Source organism: Callorhinus ursinus, unplaced genomic scaffold (genome assembly GCF_003265705.2).
Source record: "Callorhinus ursinus isolate GAN/ISIS: 27379988/994484 unplaced genomic scaffold, GSC_fseal_2.0 scaffold15, whole genome shotgun sequence".
Classification (NCBI taxonomy): domain Eukaryota; kingdom Metazoa; phylum Chordata; class Mammalia; order Carnivora; family Otariidae; genus Callorhinus; species Callorhinus ursinus.
In genome coordinates, this window is record NW_027397077.1 from 31,320,133 (window position 1) to 31,344,887 (window position 24,755).

At 36.2% G+C, this 24,755-nt stretch overlaps 1 protein-coding gene across 1 annotated transcript in view; it reads left to right on the top strand.

Annotated features, from left to right (window-relative positions):
• CNTN6 (contactin 6) overlaps positions 1-19,568 on the top strand; it is a 273,227-nt gene extending 253,659 nt beyond the window's left edge. Inside the window, 7 exon segments of the mRNA XM_073901777.1 lie at positions 5,225-5,459; positions 5,571-5,686; positions 7,325-7,511; positions 16,814-16,926; positions 17,685-17,853; positions 18,681-18,741; positions 18,743-19,568. Coding sequence (XP_073757878.1) covers positions 5,225-5,459; positions 5,571-5,686; positions 7,325-7,511; positions 16,814-16,926; positions 17,685-17,853; positions 18,681-18,741; positions 18,743-18,785 — 924 coding nt within the window. The 3' untranslated portion in view covers positions 18,786-19,568.
• Positions 19,569-24,755: the final 5,187 nt, after the last annotated feature.

A 24,755-nucleotide genomic window follows, 5' to 3' on the forward strand; every position in this document is an offset into this window, starting at 1 on the left:
AGGAGAGGCTAAATTTTGCCTATAAATGGTTTGATGTCTCTCTTTGGAATTCATATCATGTCATACCCTTGTTGTCAGTTTTGAGCCTCAGCTATAACTGATAAAAGAGCCCTGCCCTGTTTCATTGCCTGTGTACATGTTTTTGACATTTTGGTAATAACTTTCATACTGCCAAAACATCCACTTCCTCGGACATTTTAGTATTATACCTAAAAGCATGATGGCCATAGATGTTTTAATTAAAAATCATCCTAGCTGACACGTACAAGGGGGGCTCTCATTGGGAGGTAGGGTGATTTTATCTCTCAGTAGACATTTTACAATGTCTGAGGACAGCTTTGATTGTCACAACTAAGTTGGGAGAGTGTTGTGTTTGGGCAGAGGCCAGTGATGATGCTGAACATCCTACAATGCACAGGACAGCCCCCACCACAAGGAATTATCTGGCCCAAAATGTCAATAGTGCTGAGGTTTAGAAACACTGTTGTTGAATGAGAGTATTCATTGTATCTATAAATGATTTTGCAGTAGTAAAAGGTCCATTTTATTCCTTACAAAATTCCATTAAAGATGGAGAGAGAGAGTGGTAGTAGTAGTAAACTCTTTTTATCTGTGAGTAAACTTAGGCACAGAGATGTTGTTTTCTCAACGTTGTAAGTGACAGAGCCAGAAACCAGGTGTCCTTTCTTCTGGACATCAAGTTTCACATAGACATGGTGAGCCCAGCACAGTGCCTGGAATGTGGCATGGCCTGCCCGAATACTGTTGGATGGGTGGATGGTACTGAAAGAGAAGAAGCTCTCAGAGGCCTGAGGCAGAAGGGACTACACTCACAGAGCACTTACAGAGTTTCTGTGCTGCGCTGGGCATTTCATGTCATTCAGTCCTCACAGCAATGCTAGGAGGTGGGTAATGCCACTTTCAGATAAGAAAACAGAGGTTTAAAAATGTGATATGGGGGGCTCCTGGGTGACTAAGTCAGTTAAGCGTCTGACTCTTGATTTCAGCTCAGGTCATGATCTCAGGGTCGTGGAATTGAGCCCCGCAACCGACTGCACTCAGTGTGAGCCTGCTTGAGATTCCCTCTTCCTCTCCCTCTGCCACTCCCCGTCCCCACTCCCACTCTCTGCTCTCTAAAATAAATAAGTAAATCTTAAAAAAGATTTGGGTGGTGGGCAGTGGGAGCATTTGAACACAGGGCTCTCACTCCATGCTCTTTTACTTTGTCCTAAATTTGAATTCCATGTATCTCTACAGGTGTCATGGTTCAGGGTGGGCAAGAGTCCTTATATATCTGCCTTAAGCAGTAAGTTAATCAAATTATTCCTGTCCTCTGAACACATTTCCCACAAAACCAGTGACTCCCACATGAGCCTACAAGAGGTTTGCTTTAGTGTGATGGTTAAGTAGGTTATTTAGGCTTCAATATTCTTCGAAGGCCAAATAAACATTTCATCATAGTGTATAGGGAATTTTGCTTGATATCATGCATTATTTTTTCTCCTCTAAGGTCGGAAATTACTAAAGGTTGATAAATAATTGTTTTAGCACATTCAATATGTGAGAGGAATGGGAAATCCTGTGTATACTATTCTTAAACAGAGAGGATGTGAGTTACAAATATATATATATATATACATACATATATATATATAAAATATGCATATTTCCATGATTTATAAGGTCCTTTTCTTTCAAGCAAGTTTCATCAAACCATCACCTATGGGCCAACCCTGCTCTGCTTCCTGTTTTCATACACAAATTCCCCAACCACCACACCCATCCTCTCAGGTATAAAGTGTTGCTGCTTTCATGCTGTCACAAGAGACCATATGTCTCACATTGCTTAAGATAGTTACTATCTGGCCTTCTACAGAAAACATTTGTTGGCCTCTATTTTAAAAAATTAAAAAAAAAATTAAGTCAAAGTCATTTGCTCCCTGTGTTTTTTCTTGGGTATCAGATATATAGATAGATACTTGCAGAAATTACACTAATGGATGCGGTTTCCCATGTATCATTCACATTTGGCATCACATACACGCAGTTACTGAGCCAAATCCTTCTGATGCCCGAACTTCTTTAAGGAACAGGTTATGTATATTTAGAAGGCGATGCATACATTAGTTCAAGCCACCAGAAGGCATTTAGGAACTCTTTCAATTCAATGAAGAAGAGCTACTCTGTTGCAAGCCGTGGGGGTACAAAAATAAATTTTTAAAAAGTTCTGAATGTTCAGAGGTGGACAGGACAGGGACAGCCTTAACCCAGCATGGAAGAAGGTCAGGGAAGGTACCACCAGGCACCACCCTAGCCTACCAGAACTATGTTTTGAAAAAGAAATTGGGAGTGGAGAGATGGCCAAAGTCAGCACTACTGCAGATGAAATAGTACCTGATGGGCTTTCCGAACTAATGCACAACCAATGACCATTCTAAATTCAGTGAGAATCCACCATCATGGTTTATAAGTGACAGCTTTACTGGTCACCCCAGATTGCTGCTCATGTAAATACACCATAGTATAAGCTGCTTGAAATAAACATCCTCCTTGTGTTTTCTCCAGTACCAAAGTAATGTGTCTTTTGTGTTTGTTTATTTGTTTTGTTTCCAGCAACCTAGACCCGATATCTAACTTTGGGCATGTAGTAAATGCCAATTCCTTTTTAAGGTATCTTTATTCACATCTTATCATAATTTGTACTCCCAGATACTCTCAAGTTTAAGATACTTGTGGTGAATATGCCATATAAAATATGACTATAAGGTTAGGAATATAGGATATAGTACTATGGAGTAAGAGATAAACACCTATACTGGGAGTGGATTTCTAGATATTCATATGTATATATATATATATATATATATATATATATATATATATATTTTTTTTTTGTAAAGGGCAGGTCAGGAAAAGTATTCAGAAAGTTTTCAGTCTGTGGGCCACATGGTCTCTCACAACTTCCAACCCTGCCATCGTCATCAAAAGCATCCACATATCGTAGATAAATGAACAGTTGTGACTGTGTTTGTTATTTCCAAAACCAGGCTGCAGAAGATTTGGCTTTTAGGCCATAGTTTGCTGCCCTTGGTCTAAACTAAAGATTCTGTTCTTAGTCTTTACCAACTGTAATAGATTTTACTACCAGAAGAATTTCTGAATTTCTTTTTTCTACTGGACACTTCCTTTGCTTAAAGAAGGAGACTTTCATCCTGACCATCTTAAACAGCTATATGTATTTTTCCATCATTTTCCCCTCTGCGCATATGGGAAGAATAAAATGGAGACCCGAAATAAGTATCTTCCCCTCCCCCCTTTCCAAACTGAATCTGTCGGACTTGGATCTTTCTTGAGGGAACATCATGAGAAACACTAATTGTACTTGACTAACAAAAACTAAAGTCCTTCATTTTCTCAGATGAGCTAAACATCTTGATTAAATCTTAGATCAGAGAAGCATCAAAAAGCAAATGCTCTAGCAAGTAGCTTAAGTTCTCATAAATCTCGATTCCACTAAAAATTAACAGTTTTAATTCTGATCTCCCTGTGAAAGTGCTAATACAAGGAAACATTTTCTTTCCCCAGGTTTGAGGACCTATATTTTTCTTCCTCTTTTCACTTTCTGTATTTGTTAGACTGTTCCACATGGGAAGAAACAGAGACCAGCTCAGGTCATCTCAGTTAATGGGGATTTATTTTAAAGCTATGTGGGAGGTAATGAGGATGAAAGAAATCTCAATAACCAAGCAGGCAGGTCAAATGAAGAACTGGAACATCGTTCATCACTGTTCAGAGCACGGTGGCTCTAAGTCTGCTGCCAGCTACCCTGGTAATCCAGCTCCTGCTACAGTAGTCCCTCATGCTTTCTCCTTGTTCTACCTGTTTCCTTTACTTATGACTTCCTACTTCACTAACAGCTCCATTCTATCTCTTCTCTATGTGAGTTACAGCTTCCATTTTCTCTGGGCTTCTACTGCTTCATTGTCCCTACTATATTCATTGTATGTTTTCTACTTATTGCCTACTCTAAGTTTATCTTGGATTGTCCCCTCCTGTGTTTCATATTCTAACTCTGTAGGGGAGAGGAATTGATGGGGTCTGTCAGTCACTCTAGAACATGAAGATTTGGCACCAGGACACCTTATACATAGTGATTAAGATGGGACCATTGGTTCTGGTGCCCATTGCTGGGTAAGCAGATGTGGTCCAAGTCTCAGGATTATTTGGTACGATGAATGGTTATGTATGGGTAAAGGAAACCCTCAGAAAAGGAGTTGTAGGCAGGTGGGACTCAAGCATTAATGTCCTATCAGGTATGCCTTTATTAGTCTATCAAAATATTTGAAAAAGGAAAGAAAACAAAAACATTTTTCTTTAAAAAAAACCTAAATTTTCATGGATTTTTAAATACAACTTTCTTGTAAACAGGTGGAATGTTTGTCTAAATTCAAGCATAAGTTCATTTTTGTGTGTTTATTTTATGTGATTGTAATGTGTAATATCTGTAGAGTTCTGGGGACCTTATATCTATTTTTGTTTTGTAATTTTAATAATGATAAGTTAGGTTTTAAATGAATCTTACAGAATTTGGTCTCTGTGGGAATAAACAAAGTTTTTTTGTTATTTTTTTTTTTAAATGTCAGGAAAAGTGCATGCTGATGTTACTACTAATGAAGATGTATGGTAAAAAATACTGGGAGGTCTTTTATGCTTTTGTGTTTGAGTAATACTCTATATGTCTTAAAGCAAATGTTATTACATAACAGTTATATTATCTGTATCTTATAAGAATTTGTTGAAAATTTTATGAAAAGAAAACATAGCTAGCCTTGAAATAGTTAATAAGTTAATTTTGTGCTGAGTTTAAAAAATTCATATCCAAATTATGTTTTAACTTATAAAATCTTGAAATCTTCTAAACCATTTTTATTACATTTTATTATTACAACTTAATGAATAATCATGGAAAGAGATATAAACATGTAGAACCTGTTTTACATTTCCATTTAAATTTTTCATTTATTTATCTGAATATCTTTAATTGGGATCATTTTCCTAATTGGCATTCCAAATAAAAGTATTATTATTTTTTCAATGTTTCATTAAACAGCGTTGATATCCATGTTTGTCTACATTAAAAGAAATGCCAAATAATCAATAAAAATTATAACAGCTCTATAAAATATTTTTGTAAATACTCAGTAATTGATCACTTCTGCCCAAGTCAATTCCAGAAGAACTACAGAACGGAGAGGAATTTGGGTACATCATCATGTTGCGGCCAGTTGGCTCAACAGCCTGGACCAAGGAAAGAGTACCATCTGTAGAATCATCAAGGTTTGTTTACAGAAATGAAAGCATCACGCCCCTCTCTCCCTTTGAAGTCAAAGTGGGTGTATATAATAACGAAGGGGAAGGATCTCTGAGTACCGTGTCCATTGTCTACTCTGGGGAAGATGGTAAGTTGTGGTCAGCCCTGGAATGGTCATACTTGGGCATGTATGTATATTTGGCATTTATTTTCCATGAAGCACTCTGCTGAAGATGACTGTGTCTTTTTTAAATGATAGAACCTCAACTGGCCCCAAGGGGAACTTCTGTCCAGAGTTTTTCTGCTTCGGAAATGGAGGTTTCATGGAATGCTATTCCCTGGAATAGAAACACCGGAAGAGTGCTGGGCTATGAGGTAATCCACATTAATTTCACTTTCCTTTGTGGGTATGCCAGTTAACCACACAGCAATTCTTGTTCAGCAGCCCTATACTACTAACCCAGTTCTTAGCATATAACATTGTATGTCTATAGCTATCAAGGGGACTGAGTGGAGGGGATCTTTCTAGGTGATTTCAGGCAAGCAAATTAGCATACAGTAGCCATTTTGAAGGTGACCGAATGATTATCTTTTTTATTTATTCAAATCACCATCATATTTGTTTCTTGAGAAATAATAAATGTCTAATCCTCAATGATCTTAAACCATAGAAGAATTTTACTGGGAAAGCTGTCTTTGAGTTGGAGCATGACTTGAATAGATATAGTCATCTTGGAAAAGGCAGTTAAATGATAAGAAAAATACCTAGATTCTCCTTAATCTGTCCTTTATAGTCTGTGTAGAATGCAGTAAATCACATTTATGGGCCTTAACTCTCACAAAGTCAAGCTATGAGACTTATTAATTACTTATTACTCTTTAACTTGCAAATCCAGTGATTCCCCAAATGGATAATACATTTATTTTATTTTGGAGTTAAAAGAACAATTCTAAACTTTTTAATTTTGCCTTGTACTTTTTGTTGTTGTTGTTGTTGTTGTTTTTAATGCAACTTCTGGTCCAAAAAGAAAGAAAGAAAAGAGGAAAAGAAAAAAAAAAAGAAAGTTCTGTTCATATGATACATCTCTCTTCCTACTGTAATCCTGAAATGCCTTACCTCTTATCTGAATCCTATTTATTTCTGAAATCTCATCTCTAGTCTCCTCTTTTCTTTGAACCCTTCTCTAATCACTTCCTGATGTTGTCTTTCTTCAAATTCCCAGAGCATTTTTTTTTTCCAATATCACTTCTTTGGAATGCATCCCCTGAATTTTGTTCACCTATATATTCTAATCTCTTAACGAGATTCTAAGGGAATCCTAGGCAGGCACCAAGCTTTATTCTCTTTTGTCTTTTTCTATGTGCCTAAGTCGGTGCTAATGTATAGGAAGAGCTTGATATAAGTTGAATTATTAATTAACCTGTCATTCAAAGAACTCTGGAGGAAATGTCAAGAGTAAAACATCATAACCAACGTCCTTGATTGATGGTATGAATCTTGTTTTGGTCCAAGTTATTATATACCCTTTGTTTAAGCTGATAACCTTTAGAGAGCTCATGAAATACTTTCTTTTGTATTCCTTTTCTTTCTTTGAAGATTTTATTTATTTATTTTATTTGAGAGGGGGAGGGGCAGAGGGAGAGGAACAGAGAAAATCCCAAGAAGACACTGCACTGAGCACAGAGCCCAGCATGGGGTTCGATCTCATGACCCCGAGATCAGGACCCAAGCCAAAATCAAGTGTCTGGCACTTAACTGACTGAGCCACCCATGTGCCCCACTTTATTTTGGTATTCTTAAAAAACATCTAGTTTCTCTAATTTCCATTGTGAATTTGTATTTTTAAATTTCCTCCCTATAAACATTAGACCTTGATTATTTTGTTGTTGTTGTTGTATAACCATTATAATTAGAAAATATTCTATTTATGTTCCTGTTTCTTCCCACACCCTACCATGGTTGATAGCTGCTGAGAAATAATCAATTATTTGTTCTTTGTTTTTAATGATCAGGTATTATACTGGACAGATGACTCCAAAGAATCCATGATTAGGAAAATTAGAGTCAGTGGGAATGTCACAACCAAAAACGTTACAGGGCTGAAAGCCAATACCATCTACTTTGCTTCCGTGAGAGCTTACAACACTGCTGGAGCAGGGCCCTCAAGCCCCCCAGTCAATGTTACCACCAAAAAGTCTCGTAAGTATGCATCCCACAGCAAGGACCAAGCCTCATCTATAGATAGAAACATATTTGCTCAATTTCCATTTCATTCCTCCCACTTCATCATTTTACTGATTGCTTTGTTTAGCTAGTTTGTCCTTTAAATATGGACAATTGTTGAAACTTTCTCATAATAATCAAAAGAAACCGTTTGATCTTTGGAAATTCCAAAAGAGAAAATATTCTGAGTATATAGATTAAAGACAGAAGAGTGTAATGTTTAAAAGCATAGGTTCTGATGCCCTCCCCCGACCTGAGTTCAAAACCTGACCTCTCATCCTTGGATTGTTGGGTGGTTATTTAAACTTTCAGGGTCTCAATAGCCTCACCTGGAAAATGAGAGAAAAATAGTACCTATTTCCTCACAGGGCTCTCTTCAAGAAGGAAAGACATAAAGAAAGTATCTAGTACATCCTTCATTGTTTTTTAAGATTTTATTTATTTATTTGTCAGAGGGAGAAAGAGAGAGCACAAGCGGCGGGGGGAGTGGCACGCAGAGGGAGAAGCAGGCTCCCTGATGAGCAAGGAGCCGGATGCGGGACTTGATCCCAGTACCCTGGGATCATAATCATAAGCATCTGCAGGCAGATGCTTAACCACTGAGCCACCCAGGCTCAGTATATCCTTTAGAAAATGCTTAGTATTAGACTGTATTCTGAGGTGATCCTAGCACTGCCAGATGTCTAGATCTTTCTTTCTAGAATAGCTTATCATTGCAGTATACTTGGAAGTCCCTCAAATTTAAGAATTAACTCTTTTGCTTCTTTTTAACTCCCTTAATAGCCAGCCAGCTGTCTTTCACATAGGCAAGGCCTACTGAATAAAGGATGGATAGTGCATTGCTGCTGTGTTTGTCCTATGAGTGAGTCTGGCATCACTCAAATATTCTGTAATATGAAACACAGTGATCAAATATGATGTAGTAATAGCTGCCATATGTACTTTTTATGATTGTATAATATTTGTATATTCCTTACATGTTATAGATGAACATAAATTATTTGTGCTCACAGGCTTTTAAAAACACATTCTTTGGTCTCTGAACCCTGATGGAAAAGAGGATTCAAATATAGTTGCTGAATTTTGAGAAACAGTTCAAACATTATATAGTTCAAATATAGTTGCTGAATTTTGAGGAAGACTAAATGGATACACAGGAAGCGTATAGCTTGCTTTTCTTTTTTTTAATTTTTTAAAAAGATTTTATTTATTTATTTGACAGAGAGAGGCACAGTGAGAGAAGGAACACAAGCAGGGGGAGTGGGAGAGGGAGAAGCAGGCTTCCCACCAAGCAGGGAGCCTGATGCAGGGCTCGATCCCAGGACCCTGGGACCGTGACCCGAGCTGAAGGCAGACACTTAACGACTGAGCCACTCAGGCGCCCCCATATAGCTTGCTTTTAAATGCAGTATTCTTTTCTCTCCTGTATATTGAAAAAGAATAAGTGCTGGAACATAGTTTGAAAATTAAGTGATATAAAGTTTTTTCCCATATACATATATTTGTCCTATCCAAAAAGAACTTAGAAACCATCTCAGTTATTAAAGTTCTGATTATAGAATACATAGTCCACTTCTGTCCACATCAGCAGGCCAGCAGCCAAAGACCTGTGTTCTATTTCTGGATACATCTCTGACTCATGAACTGAAACAGAATAAGACATTCCATTTTTCCTTCTTTAATTTTCTTATCTACTAAGTAAAAATTCTCTCTGCCCTCACTCCTTTCCCAAATCATTGGTGAGGCACAAATGTGGTGCTGATTATAGGAGCACCTTGGAAAATACAAAGTTTCTTGCTAAGAAAAAAACAAAGAGATGAACAAAAAGCCTCTGGGATCAGTCCATTTCAAGGGTAGAGTAGGTGCGACCAACAATTTTTAACCCAGCTCTCTTCCATTCCACCCAGTTGGAAAGAAATTGGGTCATGAGCAATCCTCAAGAACTGACTAGCTAGAAATATAGTTCTATTCCTCTTCCTGTTTTATCCCGTGCTGATCATTTCAATGAAGCCATTGCCATATGCTGGTAAGAATGGTTTGCTTCTGGAGTCCTTCTGGAGTCTGGCCTCTTCCAACTAATCTGCAAATCCGGACGGAATTTCCAGTCATTCAGTGGTTTTAAGATTGTCCAGGCATTTCATTCTAGCTGACTGAGAGATGCCAAACTCACAGAACATCTTGTGTGTCATTCAGTTTCTATCTCAGGCAAAATCAAGGGTGATTAAAAACATGTAAAGATAGCATTAAAAAAAACCTCACAGATTTGTATTGTGATAAATGGACAGACATGATAATGCAGTTGTTGAGGCAATGTTTAAGTCAGGTCATATTATATGTATTCTTATTGACCAGTTTAAGGTGGACTGAGACTTGAACAACAAACTACTTTAAAAAGACTGTGTATATCTTTAAAAACTTAAAAAATAATTTTTTTTGCAACCTGAATTTGCTAGTTTGATTGTCCATACAACTTAAATCAACCGTGTATTAGTTTATGCTAACCTATCCTCCATGTTTAGGTAGAAAACTCATTTTTGACATGGTGATCTCAAGTTTGTCCAGTTGACCTACTTGAAGTACTTGATACTTCATGTGGGCTTAACTGAAATTTGGATTAAGTGCCAAGAAGATTATTGGTAGTTTGAGTGTTAACACATGATCATCTTCATCAAAGAGTGTGGAACATATCCTTTGAAAACAGTTTGATTAACACGGAGTAATCTCCCCAAGATGTAATGTTAGAATATATCTGCTGAGAGAAAAATGAGATGAGAGTCAGAAAATTTAAAACGAAGTTTAGTTATTTTAAGAATTCACCTTCTTTCTTGATTAAATCAAACAAAAACCCTTATAATTCCTAATTTCTTTATGGCAAATTTGTTTCAATATTTCTTGAATTTGGCTTTTACCAATCTGTAGGCTTCAGTGTCGTGATCAAAATAGCCAACAGGACTTGAGAAAAAGAAGTTCTACAAGTCTCCATCTCATCATATTTGAATACAAATTAAACCTCTAATTTCATTCTGTAACATTCTATAGCATTGACATTGTGAAAATGGGATACAAATTGTTTTAGATTCCTATTGTTGCTGTTCAGATTTCTACAACTTAGGGGTTTAAAGCAATTTGAATTTATTATCATACCTTTCTAGAGGTCAGAAGTCAGAAATGAGTTTCAGTGTTGGAAATTAAGGTGTTGGCATAGGCTGTGCTCCTTTTCGAGTGTCCAGAAAAACATGTGTTTCCTTGTGGTTTCTGGCTTTTAAAGACCACCTACACACCTTAGCTGTGACCCCTTCCTCTGTTTTCAAGGCCAGCAGCTTAGTTTCTTCAAATCTGCCTGTGATTCCAATCCTCTGCTTCTGTCATCATATCTCCTCTGACTCTGGCCCTCCTGCCTCGGTCTTGTTTGCCCTTCTAAAGATCCTTAATTTAATCTCATCTGCGCAGTCCCCTTTGCCATATAAAAAATTAGGAATTACAAGGGTTTTTATTTCTTTGATTTAGTCAAGAAAAGAGAGGGATGATTAAAAATACTAATCCCACAAGTTCTGGAGATTAGGATATGGAACTGTTTGAGGGAGGGGGCCTTATTCTGTTGACCACAGTTACAAAATACTGAGCATGTCTATATCCTAAGCCCTGTGTTAATTTTCCAATACATTATTTCATTTAATTCTTACAACAAATCAAGGAATTTCATATTTTAATTCCTAGATATAAGAAAACAAATGCTTAGAAATGTTCTTTGGGCATCTGTGAGACAGAGACACTATGAATATGGGTTCCCTGAATCTCTTCATCCCATGAACACTGTGCTAATTTATAATCTTCATCTCTAACCATCCAAATAGTCCCTCTCTCTCCAGACTCAAATTTTCAGTCCAAACCTCAAATGGTCTTTAGATTTTTCTTCATAAAATGGAATCATGCCCTATTCTTCCAAAATTTTATTGTCTACTCCACAGAACAAAAGCTAAGAGAATCTTTCCCCATCTGTGCCAAACTCCCTTTCTCTCCTTGTCCAGCCTTGGCAGCCCCAGACTTAGTGACCTACAGTTTAACATCCCCTTGTCTAACTTAATGTATTCTCTCAGTGTGTTGTGCCTCTGCCATACCTGTCAACAGTTACGTCTTTCCTACTGATCTGTAAGTTTCCCATATTTTCCCCTTTAATGTATTCACATTTTTCTGGGTGTTCCATGACTCTGGAACTGAGTCTGAGTCTGAGATAGGGTTGGAAAGAGAAAGGGACTCCTGAGTGAAAGAAGGTTGGCTGTGAGTCTCAGCTAAGCCAGGTACTACCTGTCTAGTAGTCTAGCAGTTCTAATTCCCCCATAACTCAGAACCCATTTTGTCATCTGAAAAACAGAAATGAGGATACTTTCCTCTGGAGTTTGTTCTGAGAACTAAAGGATATTATGAACACCAAGGTGCCCCAGAGGCTGCCATACAGCGAGAGCTCAGTGCATGCTAACATGTATTTATACTTCTGTAGTGATTTCACTTTCTTTGCATTTCTTAAAACAGGAAAGCACTTTCTACTTTCTTTCTCTTTATAAATCATTGCAGAAATTTTCTTCAAGGGTCATGAAAGGACAACAAAGTGAAAATGAGGAATGGCATTAATGAGACATTGAAGATAGCTCTGATTCCAAATGCTATCCCTGGATCTAACTTTGATTTTCCATGTCCTTGAGATGACATCAGGATTACCTTGGAATAGTGGTGACAGCAAAAAACTCTGCATCCATCATATAGTCATACTGTCACTGTCTAGGTTTTCAGTCTGATACTTGATCATCCATTGTAAATTCCCAGAAAGCAAAGCTCACATTTACCAAAATATCTGCCTATTCTGATTGGGTAAGCTTAACAGAAGACAGAACCTTTTTTTGGAAATATGATGATTCAGTCGATCACTAAAGAAAATAGTGCCTCCCATGAGCTATGCATAGGTTAGTGCCTGATGGAGATTAAAACAGCCAAGATCTCTGACTTCAGGCAATTTCTCTTTTAGTGAAGAGGCAACTTAAAACAAAACAAAACAAAACAAAAATGAAATAATTATAGATTATGAAAGGTGGTACAAATAAATTAAGAAGCTGAGATATACATAAAAAGGAGGACCTATGAAGTGAAGGTATATATTTTGATATGACATAAAACATGAAAAGGAGCTAGTGGACAAAGGGATCTCCAGACAGAAAGAACAGCATATGCAAAGCTTATGAAAACTTTGTTATTATTGTCATTGGTGATGTTGTTGCCCACCCCCCTTTTTTAAAAAGTAATTATCAGTGATTTAACAGTATCACAGCTTAGTGAAAACGATCTATTTCCAAAAGACAACTGAGGGGCACTGGAAATGTATTGTGATCCACAGAGATATCACTTAAACAGAATTTAGACTTACAATCAAAGGGATAAAAATATTTACATCAATTCCAAGAAGAAAAGAAAAGAAAAAAAAAACACAGCAACAACACTACTTGTATAGAAAGAAATACTCAAGACGCAGCAACACAAAGTGCTTGTAAATTTTGGCTCAATTTGGCCCCTGTCATTGACTGACTAGTACTCTGTACTGGATTTTTCTTGCTGTAAATTTGCAATCAGTCCATATTTAGACATAAAGGAAGCATTAAGCTTTTATTTCATCTTGCACTTATGTTCTTTCTCTCTTGCCCAAATGTCAACCCCATGCTGTTACTTAGAAGTGTAACATAAGAAGTTGTTTTTGAATTGAGTTCACAGTGTGAACTACAGTTGAATATAAATGCCATCTACAGAAAAATTGATCACAGGGAAACCATTAGAGCTGTAGAGGGCTAGTTTAATGTTGCTCTGTCATTTGATTAATAGAAAATGATTTAGTCTTTGAAAATTGCCCAGAAAGATTTTAAAATTAGAAAAATGCTTGTTTGTTGAATTTACCATTGGCCAACTTGGTACAAACATCCATGGCATGTGTTTCATATTATCCATGTGACAGTGTTTTAGATGTTCAAGGTAATGGAAATCTCAATGTCATCATAGGTATTTGAAATCCAGTTTAATCAAGTACATTAAGCTCATGAAACCAGAACAGTTAATAGTGTTCGTATTAAGCAACTTTCTAAAGCAACTTTCAGAAAATTTTTATTTAAATACTAGACAAAAAGCATTGGCATTGGAGTCATCCTTATGGACAAAGATAAGAAAGATGATAGACTATGATAATTTCCCAGATAATTAACTAAAACCCTACCACTTTATCTGTCTTTTAAAAAGCATTTAAAGAACCCAAGAAGAGCAATATTATTAAGGGCAAATCTTAAATTTACCCTAATTATATTTAAGAAGTGGATCATTTGCAAACTTTGGAATTGTATTATTACTAACAAGCCACTTTGAACACAATTGAAAAATTGATTATGTCATAAGACCACGTTGGAGAATTGTTATTCTCAGGAAGTAGAATTAGCAGTTACTGAGTTTTTTAGCATGTACCACTAACCAAGTGAGGAACCTTTCATATTTTAGTACAGATAAGCTAAAAATCTTAAAAACTAGGAGATTTTTGTCTCATTCCAAAGATGGAAAACCAGGCCTCCTGGAAGAGACTAGATACAGATTCACATCTCTCTGACTTTTAAGGCCAACTCTTTCCACCTCCCAGATAGCAAGAGAGTAAAGCATTTCATTCTAAGTGATCTGCGCCATTGGCCATTCATAACAAGAACTCATTCCTGATAGATCTCTTCTCATTTTATGTCCACAGAATACTTTACTTGTGCTTTGGTAGATGAAGAAACAAATACAAACATTTTGGTGTTGTGGCCATAGTCATAAACTCCTTGTCCACATAGTTGATAGAAGTCAGTTCTGTCTCCCAGCCTGGAGCTTCACCAGTGGATTCATAGTGTTGAAAACAGTGCTTTTACTTTAAATAAACAAACAAAATAGACACAGAAATAGATGAAAACTTCAGAGTCCATCACTGCCAGTGACATCAAAGGAGTAAATCTATATTTTCTCTGTATTGATTCTATGATGTCATTAATGTTAGTGCTTCTTTTTAAAGAACAGAGGTAAAAGAAATGTGCCACATGAGCATACTAGATATTAAAACTATGAAATCTTGTAAGAATTTTTATATTATCTCTTTTATAACTGAGAAAAAGATTAGAGAAGGCACTCTGGGATAGTTGAGGGGGAATAGTTACAAAATAATTATTGTTGACATCTAGTCCTTCAGAAATAAATACAGTGACAAACATGCACTGAGTGCTTACTAAGTGCAAAATTCTTGGGCCTTTAATTACGATTGGACTTATATTGTCAGGAAATGTCCTAAGGCATGTTTAATCCAATTGGCCTGTCTATCTTATAAATCATATGAGTTACTGTATGTTTGGCCATGGCAATTGACCTTGATTATAGGAAAGCATAATGAATGGATTGGCCACATTGTGTCACCTATGTGTCTGCCCACAGCCCAGCACATAGTCAATATGACCTGAGAAAAACAGTCAGGACTCCTCATGGTTTCTCCTTAGCCATCTTATTGTAGTCATTTATTCAACATATATGATTGTATGTCTCTTATATGCCAACCCCTGTGCCAGTAGTTGGTAATACAGAGTTGGACAAGGCACATGACCTCAATAAACTTAAAGAAACACATGATCAAGAATAACTATAATTCTAAGTGACAAATCCATTATAAAATATGAACTGAGCCCCACTGGGAGAAGAGGGGGAAACATTTATCTCTTGGCCATGTCCCAGCTGAGGTGTAAGTAACTAGGTGAACAAGAATAATGTCCCTGTGGGTTTATGGTAACAGGGGAATATATGATAATGCAATGTCAGACACCCTGAGACTTTTCCAGTGACATATAAGAGAATAAATAGCAGTTGAGTCAAAACTCTAAAAGAAATCATTTCCACTTCCATCAGTGTTATAATGAGTTAAATATTATGCTCATTCAGCCTCACAAATTCAAATAAGATGCCAAAAACATCTTGCTGGGTAGTTTTATCTTTGCCTCTGCCTTCCAGCTGAATTATTTTTAATCGCTCCAGTTTTCTGAATCTCAAAAATAATCATGTGGACTCAAATCTTTGAGAAGCAGCATGTTGTCATGGAGGATCACCAGCTTGGAAATCAAGAGACTGGGGTTCTGTTGTGACTCAGTCACCCTTTAACTGCTAGCTTTTGGATAAGTGGCCTCCCAATCTGGATTCTAGTTTTCTCATGTGTAGAATTCTCCAGTTGGACTAGGTCCATTACCTTAGAGCCATCGTCCCTTTTACTTACCATCTTTCTCTGAGACAACGTTAATTTCAGGGAACTAAAAACTGCATTTTGGATTTAAAGTGAATGTCTTTTGGGATGATCACCCAGTTTGTAATGGTTTTCTTTTTTCTGGGTTCCCAACAGCTCTAAATTAAATTACATGCATTCTTCTCACTATCTAGCCACAGTTGATTAGGCTAAGGTAAACATGGCCAAATTAAGTCAATCATCATCTTTCTCCTGGGACTTCTAGACTGGACTATCTCTGAACAGAGTAGGTTTCAAATGTCAGATATGGAAAACAGTCATGATTTCTGCCACATACACTGAGAATGACAAAGTAGTGGTCTATAGCAAGATGAGCATGCAGCAAACACTACTGTGGGAAACAGAAAGAACTTCTTGACTTTCTGACATTTTTATTTTGTCCTCTTAAAGCTCTGCTGCATTTTGCCAGGAGTTCTAAGAAATTCCCCAATATGCTTCACAATCTCTTACTATTTTGCTTATCATATCTTGAGTTGATTGTGTTACTTAAAGTCAAAGAGACCCAACTAATATAAGATTAAAAAGGGAAAGACTACCAGGAATTAACACCTCTGTGTTGATATGTATAAAAGGTTTGCAACCTGAATTTGCTTGACATGCTCATTGATTGATGACCAAATGGAACACTAGATAACAGAGCCCTCCATCTATTTATGTATGGTAAAGTAAACAAACTCAACAGCAATGATTAATAAATTAATGCTGGACATGCAACAAGACATTATTAATTCATAAATTTGTCACAAAGACAGTCCCAAATGACCAGAATTTAAATGAATTTGCTTATTCTGATTAGAATTAATATGATATTTCAGATGACACTGAAAACATTTTTGCTTTTTCTTTGATAATCATCCAGGACTTATTTTCCCTTTTCATGTTGATGGGTCAAAAGTAACCATGAGCTAATTAATATTCATTTGGATCTTTGATTATCTCCTTCAAGCTCCAAGCCAACCACCAGCTAACATTGCCTGGAAGCTGACAAACTCTAAATTATGCCTGAACTGGGAGCATGTAAAAACAATGGAAAATGAGTCTGAAGTGTTGGGCTACAAGGTGAGTATTTTGTTTTTTTCTTTAATAATATCATTTAAGTTACTAAGGAACCAAGAATGTTATAACCAAATAAGAAACAAATTTATGCATGTGGAAATACAGGAATCTTTTTAAAAATATTTGAAAAATACTTAGCATTGCTGCTTTCAAATTCTTCATTGAAAATTTTTATATTCTGAGGACAGTAACGTGTCATGGAACAACACGAATAAAACTCAATAATACGCAACAATTTTTCTTCAAGTGACTCCCCTTGCCATCAAAATATGATGGTGTGTGTGTGGGTAGTAAGGTGAGATGAGAATGAAGTCCAAGAATATATTCAAGTAGAATTTCTAGAACTTAGCCTGCAGTAGGATGTGAGCTTTTAACAACATACAAAGAATCTAACAAGATTATAACCAAGTACCCAGAGCAAATTATTTCCATCAGTGGTAATGGACAACATCTCCTGGCAAATCCACATATTCAGACGTTTGAAACGGGCCCAAACTAACCAGTGACTTTTCACTGTGGCTCCAAAGATAATAGCCTCAAGCCATTTAATTAGTAGAGATATATCTATTCTCATTTCAGAAGCATTGGCCAAAGACAAAATCTTTTTTTTAATGACTAAATTTAAGGAAAACGCACGGACTGGATACTCCCATTCAAGGAGTACAGCATTTATGATGATATGTCTCGTAGTGTTCCATGAGAGTGTCTGGACTTTAAAAAGAGTGACTTGTCCATTTAACTTGATTCACCATTTTATTCAGATTCTGTACCGGCAAAACAGACAGAGTAAAACACATATTTTGGAAACAAACAATACATCGGCTGAGCTTCTGGTTCCGTTTGAAGAAGACTACTTGATTGAAATAAGAACAGTTAGCGATGGCGGGGATGGAAGCAGCAGTGAGGAAATTAGAATTCCAAAAATGTCAAGTAAGCTGAATCACCATCGCTGTTGTAGATTTTGAATCTAGACAGTTGCAGCATGAGATCTAGGATCTCTGAAGGTTGGGTGAAAAAAATAAAAGGTCTATGTTTCCATTTACAGTTGTGAACAAGAGGTGATGAGTCAAGTTTTCTTTAAATAATCCCTCAAATTTGCAACATGCCTACATATTATAAACAGTTTTATGTTTCTTCATTTGAATCTCAAAAAGAAAAAAGGCAAAAGAAAACACACACAACTGTGCGTCTTTGGTGCAGAATTCAGTCTGTGGGCACAAAAATCAGAAAGTTTTTTTCTGGGTACTCATAGGCTTCTGGGAGCAGGGATAGAAAATTTATGAAACACATGTACTTGTACTTCTATTCCCATTTCTGTGGCAGGCATCACTAATCAATCATGACATGCATACTGAGCTGAGTCACAACTCTCAAATCCTCTCAATACAGTGTTCTAAGCAGGTAACAGATTTAGCACATAATAATCCTTTATTATTTCTGCTTCGGAAGAATCACTCCCTCAACTGCCTGAGGTGGTAGCTGGGTGAAATCCTCAGCCACCACACATTGGCAAATCCTAATCTGCCCTTCGGTCAGACTTGGCCAGTTTAGGCATTTTTCTTGTTCATTTTTACATTTAAAACAGTTATCCTAGGACAGAAGGCTAACAACACTTCCTAAAATTAAATATAATGTAAGTGCAGCTAGTGTGTTAGCACACGTTATTAGAAGAGAAATGATAGTATGCACGAAAACTTAATCTAACAAGCAATTTTATTTTTTCTCAAGGTATTTTGTTTTGTTTTTATGTTTTGCAGGTTTGAGTTCCAGAGGAATTCCGGCCTTAGAACCTAGCATCTCCTCCCTGTCAGTTGTCATCATTTTTTACTGTTTTACAATTCAGCCACGTACACGATGAATAAAACCATAAGTCTTTGAGAATTTTTTGAAAGCAAATCATTCTGTAAATAAGCTCTCGAGCCCCCAACACAAAATACGTTATTGATACAGACTTGTTTGGAAAGGAAAAAACAAAAGTGTATATTATTAGGATCTTGTAAATATCTATAGTACATTAATAAAACAATTTTAAACATTTTTGAATTTTAAAGTTCACACATGATTACATACATTCAGAAAGTGCCAGATAATCTGTGGATTTGTAACTGCTATGGCTTTTAAGCAACTTCTATGGAAAATATAAATAGCTCCCCTTGATGACAATGATAAATATGAGATAGGTTACAGTTATCATAGAGAAGATGTATATTTTTTACATGCTCCAGGCAATTTACTTCAGTATTAAAAATTTTCACCCTACTTGGAAATAAAGTGTAATTATTTGTTTATAGTTGGGATTCTTTAAAAATGTAAGCTATTCCAAGGGGTGATGATGTGCTTTTACCTCTAAATGAGGTGAGGCTGGGAAATATTTGTACCCAATAATATATGTATATACATGATGTTCTTTTCAACTCACTTTTCTAGGAGGAAAAATGGCAGGGAAAAGTGCTTTATGGCAAAGAAAGAGAAAAGGGAAATAAGCACCCATCTAAAACAATCTAACAACTCTGGTATATAATAGGCAATTTCTCACAGCAAAATTTAATTTTTTAAATCAATTTTGAATTCTCCTAAGGAAAAAGTTGCATGAACAAATCTCAGGCAATTATTACAAATTGTTAGCAATGCATGTGGCCTTGTTTCATACAATAAATAAATCTAGTAACAGAATTATTTAACCAAGTTTTTGACATTTTGGTCAATATATATATATATATATATATATATATATATATATATATATATAATCAATCTTCCCTGCAACTATAAAAATAATCCTACACTGTCCAAGACTTAAAAAGATGTTTGCGGGTCAACTCTTCTCTAAGGTGAACCTATTTCAGTCAGTAGTCCTACTTCTTGGAACTGCATTCTGGAAAAAGCAGTCCAAGAGAAGGTAAGGTTAATGAGTGGGCTAATGCCATTCCATGTGGCCATCCGTTTCCTTCACTAAGAGCCTTGAGGAGTTTGGCCTCCTGGCAGTCTGCCCTCACTCCCAGCCAATCAGACTTGAGTCCTGGGGAGCTAGGATTGAGAAATGGTCACACTAGTTTTGCCTTCTTCACATGGTGCGACCTCTTAATTATGTTGAAAATATTTGAATTATCCTCACAACCCTCAAATCACACAGTCCTCAAAATTGGATTTTGTCCTTTTCATTTCTAATGTATTTTAGAGCTGTTTAAAATACCCAGTGTAGTCAGTAGCAGATGGACAATGACTTTTCATAGTTCAGAATTTCTCCCTGCCTGAATAGTGTGTCAAGCATACAGTACAAATTAATGAGCCTTATTCTCCTCCATGCCCTAAGATATGGTTGTGTTTTGATGGAGCAAAATAAATAAGCAATAGCAAATGCTGTTTGGCACACTCATGTTAACAGCTGCCTGTCCACGACACATCTGTATTGACCAGAAATACCAGGGCCACATGATCTTAATGGTTTTCTCAACTTGGTGAGAGACAAGATTTTTATCTTCCTCCTCAAAGCAGGTATTGAGAGTTAAATATACTATGAGATTTTTGTTTCCACTGATTAAGTGAATTAGATACATGGTCATATGTGTACAAGTCTGAAGAAGGCTAAGGCAGTTCTTATCAGTAACTCTTAAAGGTTTGAAGTTGTGCTTTCATTCATGATTGTTGGAGTATTAAAAGTATGCATTATTCAATATCTAATATTTATTTTTTATCAATCCATACTAATTTTTTTGGACTCTAACTTGGCATTAATATTAAATGGCATCTGCTTTGGCTCTTGACTGATTTGAATCTCTATTCTTAGTGAGTCTTGGACACATATTTTAACGTCCCCATATTGCTATTATCAGGATTAAAGGACATAACGTGCACAAGTATTTAGTGTAATGCATGCGACATTGTAAGTTGTCAACAAATGGAGCTGCCAGCATCTGCTGCTATGAACTAAACCCCTAATGAAAGAAGTTACTGTATTTCCTTAAGTGCCCAGTAGACTATGAAAACAGATCCTGCCTATGTTTATGTCAAAATCCAAAAAAGTTACAAGAAAAATGAGTTGTTCACCTACTCTGGACACTAAATGGGACTAAGGAATGGAACCAATGATGATTCCATCAGTCCATTTCAGGAAGATATTCTGTGTGATGTATGTACTTGCCTGGTATTGAGGAGAGATTTCTAGTGGTTCCCTTTATTGACCGAGTATATTGCTGTTAAAAACTGTTTTAAGGATGATAACTTATTTCCGTCCTTCTTACAGGAAGGAGAAAAAATGTGGTTGCACCTGGAAACAGCTTAAGGGGGAAAAGGGAATAATAAGCATTAGGAGACTTGACACAGCAGATTTATGACCCTATAAAGCCATGGGCTGCCAGGTAACGTTAACTTCAAATCAGCTCCATGTCCTCTCTTCTCCTATTCTTTACACTAAAATCCTCCCAGGCCAGTGTCCCTTTTCTAACTGTACACCAGAAGGTGGTCAATAAGAGAACATACCTGCTGTGTTTAACAACAGATACAAACAGTGAGAGATGATCTGGAAACTACTTGGATTTCAAATGTGGTAAAATAATCATTCTCTCCCATAAGTGAATCTACTCTTTATAAGCCTCTAGATCTTATCAGGCTAGACTCTTTGAGATGTTAACTTTTAAACACTCCCCATATGCCATAATTATTATATTATTTGCTGTAGAATTACATATTTAATTCAATAGAATTCAAGAATTTGGTCATCACATCACTGTTGAACTCAGTACTTGAATTAGGTTTCTCCTGAGAAACAGAACCAATAGGATGTGTGTTTGTGTACAGGAGTGTGTATACACAATTGCACACATGTATAAATATATATAAAAAGAGAGAGAAAGAGAGAGATTATAAGGAATTGATATGCAGTTATGGAGGCAAATAATTCCAGACCCAGGAGAGCCAATGGCATAGCTCCAGTCTGGATCTGGGAACCAGGAGAGCCTATGGTATAATTTTTGTTCTGAGTCTGACTATGAAAGGAGAGGAAGAATGTTCTAGCACGAAGACTGTGAGACAGAAATAATTCTTCCATAGCCTTTTATTTTACTTAGGCCTTCAATGGATTGGATGAGGTCCAGTCACATTGGAAAGGGCAGTTTTCTTCACTCTGTCTACTGATTCAAACTCCTCCAGAAACTCCCTCACAAACATACCCAGAATATTAACCAAATATCTGGGCCCCCTGCAGCCCAGTCACGTTGACACATAAAATTAACCATTATGGTGTTGTTCTTCATGAGTTTAAATAATTCAATTCTAACCCCATCAACTTTTGAAATGGAATTATCAAAATATTCTTCTCAGTTTCTTCATCTGTAAAAATGAGATGTTGGATTACAAGATCTCTGAGTTCCTTTAAAACCCTGCAATTCTCTATCAAGCCGCAAAGTGGACTACTTTTAGTATGAGGCAGTGTTTCATTACCTTTCACGACACACACACACACTCTGTACAGCTTTTCCAATTTATTTCTATATTTTCACTAGCCTAAGTAATTGTGTTGAGCTTTCTTGAACTTTCTTTAACTCTGAGTTAATTGAATTTTCATTACTAAAACAATGGGTATATTAAGTATGCTTTTTCAAGCCACAAAGAACCCTCAGAAATTCTGACCCATCTCTACTCTCCACTGAGAATTGCTGGTGTGTTTCAGAGGTCCCCAAGTGCAAAGCTGTGATAAAATTTTCATTGTTCAGTGAAAAATGAGAAAAGTTCATACAGTGTGATGAGATTTTAATAATGAATAATTTGTGAGCTATTTAAGAGATTACGGCTTTCTTCTGCTTTTTGTGGTAAAATGTCCACTCTTTGATGACATGAAGTTGAGTATGAATACTGGTTTGCTTTACATGTCCAATTTTAAAATATTCTTACTTGGCAGAAAAAGAGTAGATTAGTTTATATAAATCAAGTATTCTTATTTAAAGCTTTTATCTTTAGAGAAAAATCCAAAGTTTGAAAATAACTGATGATTAGTTTATCTTTTTTTATACTTACTTCTTTATCTCATTACCATCAAATTAGTGGGCTTGGCTTTGTTTATTGACTTCTAGTTTGTATGTCACAGTCTTACCCTGTATCCCTTGAATAGCAAGGTTCTGTGTTCTATGGAATTGTTTTTTATATACATAAACCTTAGGTCTAGGAAGTCTGGTCAACCTTTTATAACAAGCTATTAATAAATCAAGATAATAATGAAAAAAAGAATATCAAAACGCTGAATTTGTTCATTATTTTATTAATTAATTATTTTTCTTTTTTTGAGAGAGAGAGTGCATGTAGATGCTCTCGAGCTGCTCAGGGTTGTGGGGGGGGAAGGGAGAGGGACACAGGGAGAGAGAGAATCTCAAGCAGGCTCCACGTTCCAGTGCAGAGACAGACTCAGGGCTCAGTCTCACAATCTTGAGATCATGACTTGGACCAAAATCAAGAGTCGGACACTTAACCAGTTGAGCTACCCAGGTGCCCCTCTTCAATATTTTAAAATTTAGAGGTTATTTGCTTTCTACTTTTCTATATGAACATTTCTTTTCTTTATGAAAATATATATAATAGCTGTTAGGATTTCTTTCATTTCTTTACATAGTAAAATAATTTTTATAAAAAGGTAAATTTGTCTGCTCCATTATTTTTAATATTCTTCTTCTTGACAGCACTCAGTACAGTCCTGGGCAGAGAGAATGATGCTTACAACACATATTTTGCTTTCTGGACAGATTTATGCAGCCAACTGTTAGGGCAATTTGTTTTCCCCCAGTTCCCTTAGGAAAATAAGTATTTTTTTTTATAGCCTGACTAAAATAATAAGCTGGCCTAAACTCCAGATTTGGGTGGGCAAATAATATATTCTTGAAAGAAGTAATAAATAAAAATAAAATTCATGGAATATAATAGTTTTGAGAAAGCATCAGAATTATTTTCCTGTTTTAAAAAACATATACTTTACAATCTGGTTAGGCATGGCTTAGAAGATACTTACCTTGTCCAGAGAAAAGCTCAGGAGAGAAGCAAATTTGATGACTTTAAATAAAGGCAGTAAGGTGCAGCTCAATGAGAGAAAAAAGAAATCCTGATGTAATGATGTGTTTTGTTTCCCATCCCCATCAAAGACTAAGAGGTGTGCTGGATAAAATCTCGGCCGATTTGTCATTTATTCCTGGAACTCAGTGGTGTGTTGGGTAGGTACCCGTTCTTCAGTGGTGATTAATTAATGTTTGTAAATCACTTTGAAGATGGAAAGCACTTCATAAATTCTAGTGATTTCTATTATGATGATTTTTTCCCAGAAGTATATTGACTTTTTGCAATGGCTCTTTGAAAAAGCATGCATTAGTGACTGAGACCAGGTACCATGCCTAGAGGAAAACAGTAATTGGAAAGTTTGAAAGGTAATAATTTTGAGATACTGAAGTTTTAGTCAAATTCATAATAGCCTGCATGGATCGCATAATTTTCTTTCAAACAAAATAATCTACATCCATCCATGATGGAATTTTCAGCATGTGAAGTAAATGTCATAGCAACAGAATTTGTTTCTCAAATGATATTTACTCATAACAAACCTCAAGTATTCTGAAGGGCTTCAGATACTAACAATAATGAGTGTAGGCAACTTTTATTACCTTTAAGTGCAGTAGTTATAAAATCTCCCAACTTTGAGCAGATTAATTTCAGCCTATTTTCTGCTGACAGCAAAGCATAATTGAATATATTATAGGCCTTCTAAATCAGATCTTTTTCCTTATTTGTTTAAAAGTGAAAGTGTTGTCATCCTAAATTATTGTTATATTTAGACTTGCAAACTCATATGGGGTTAT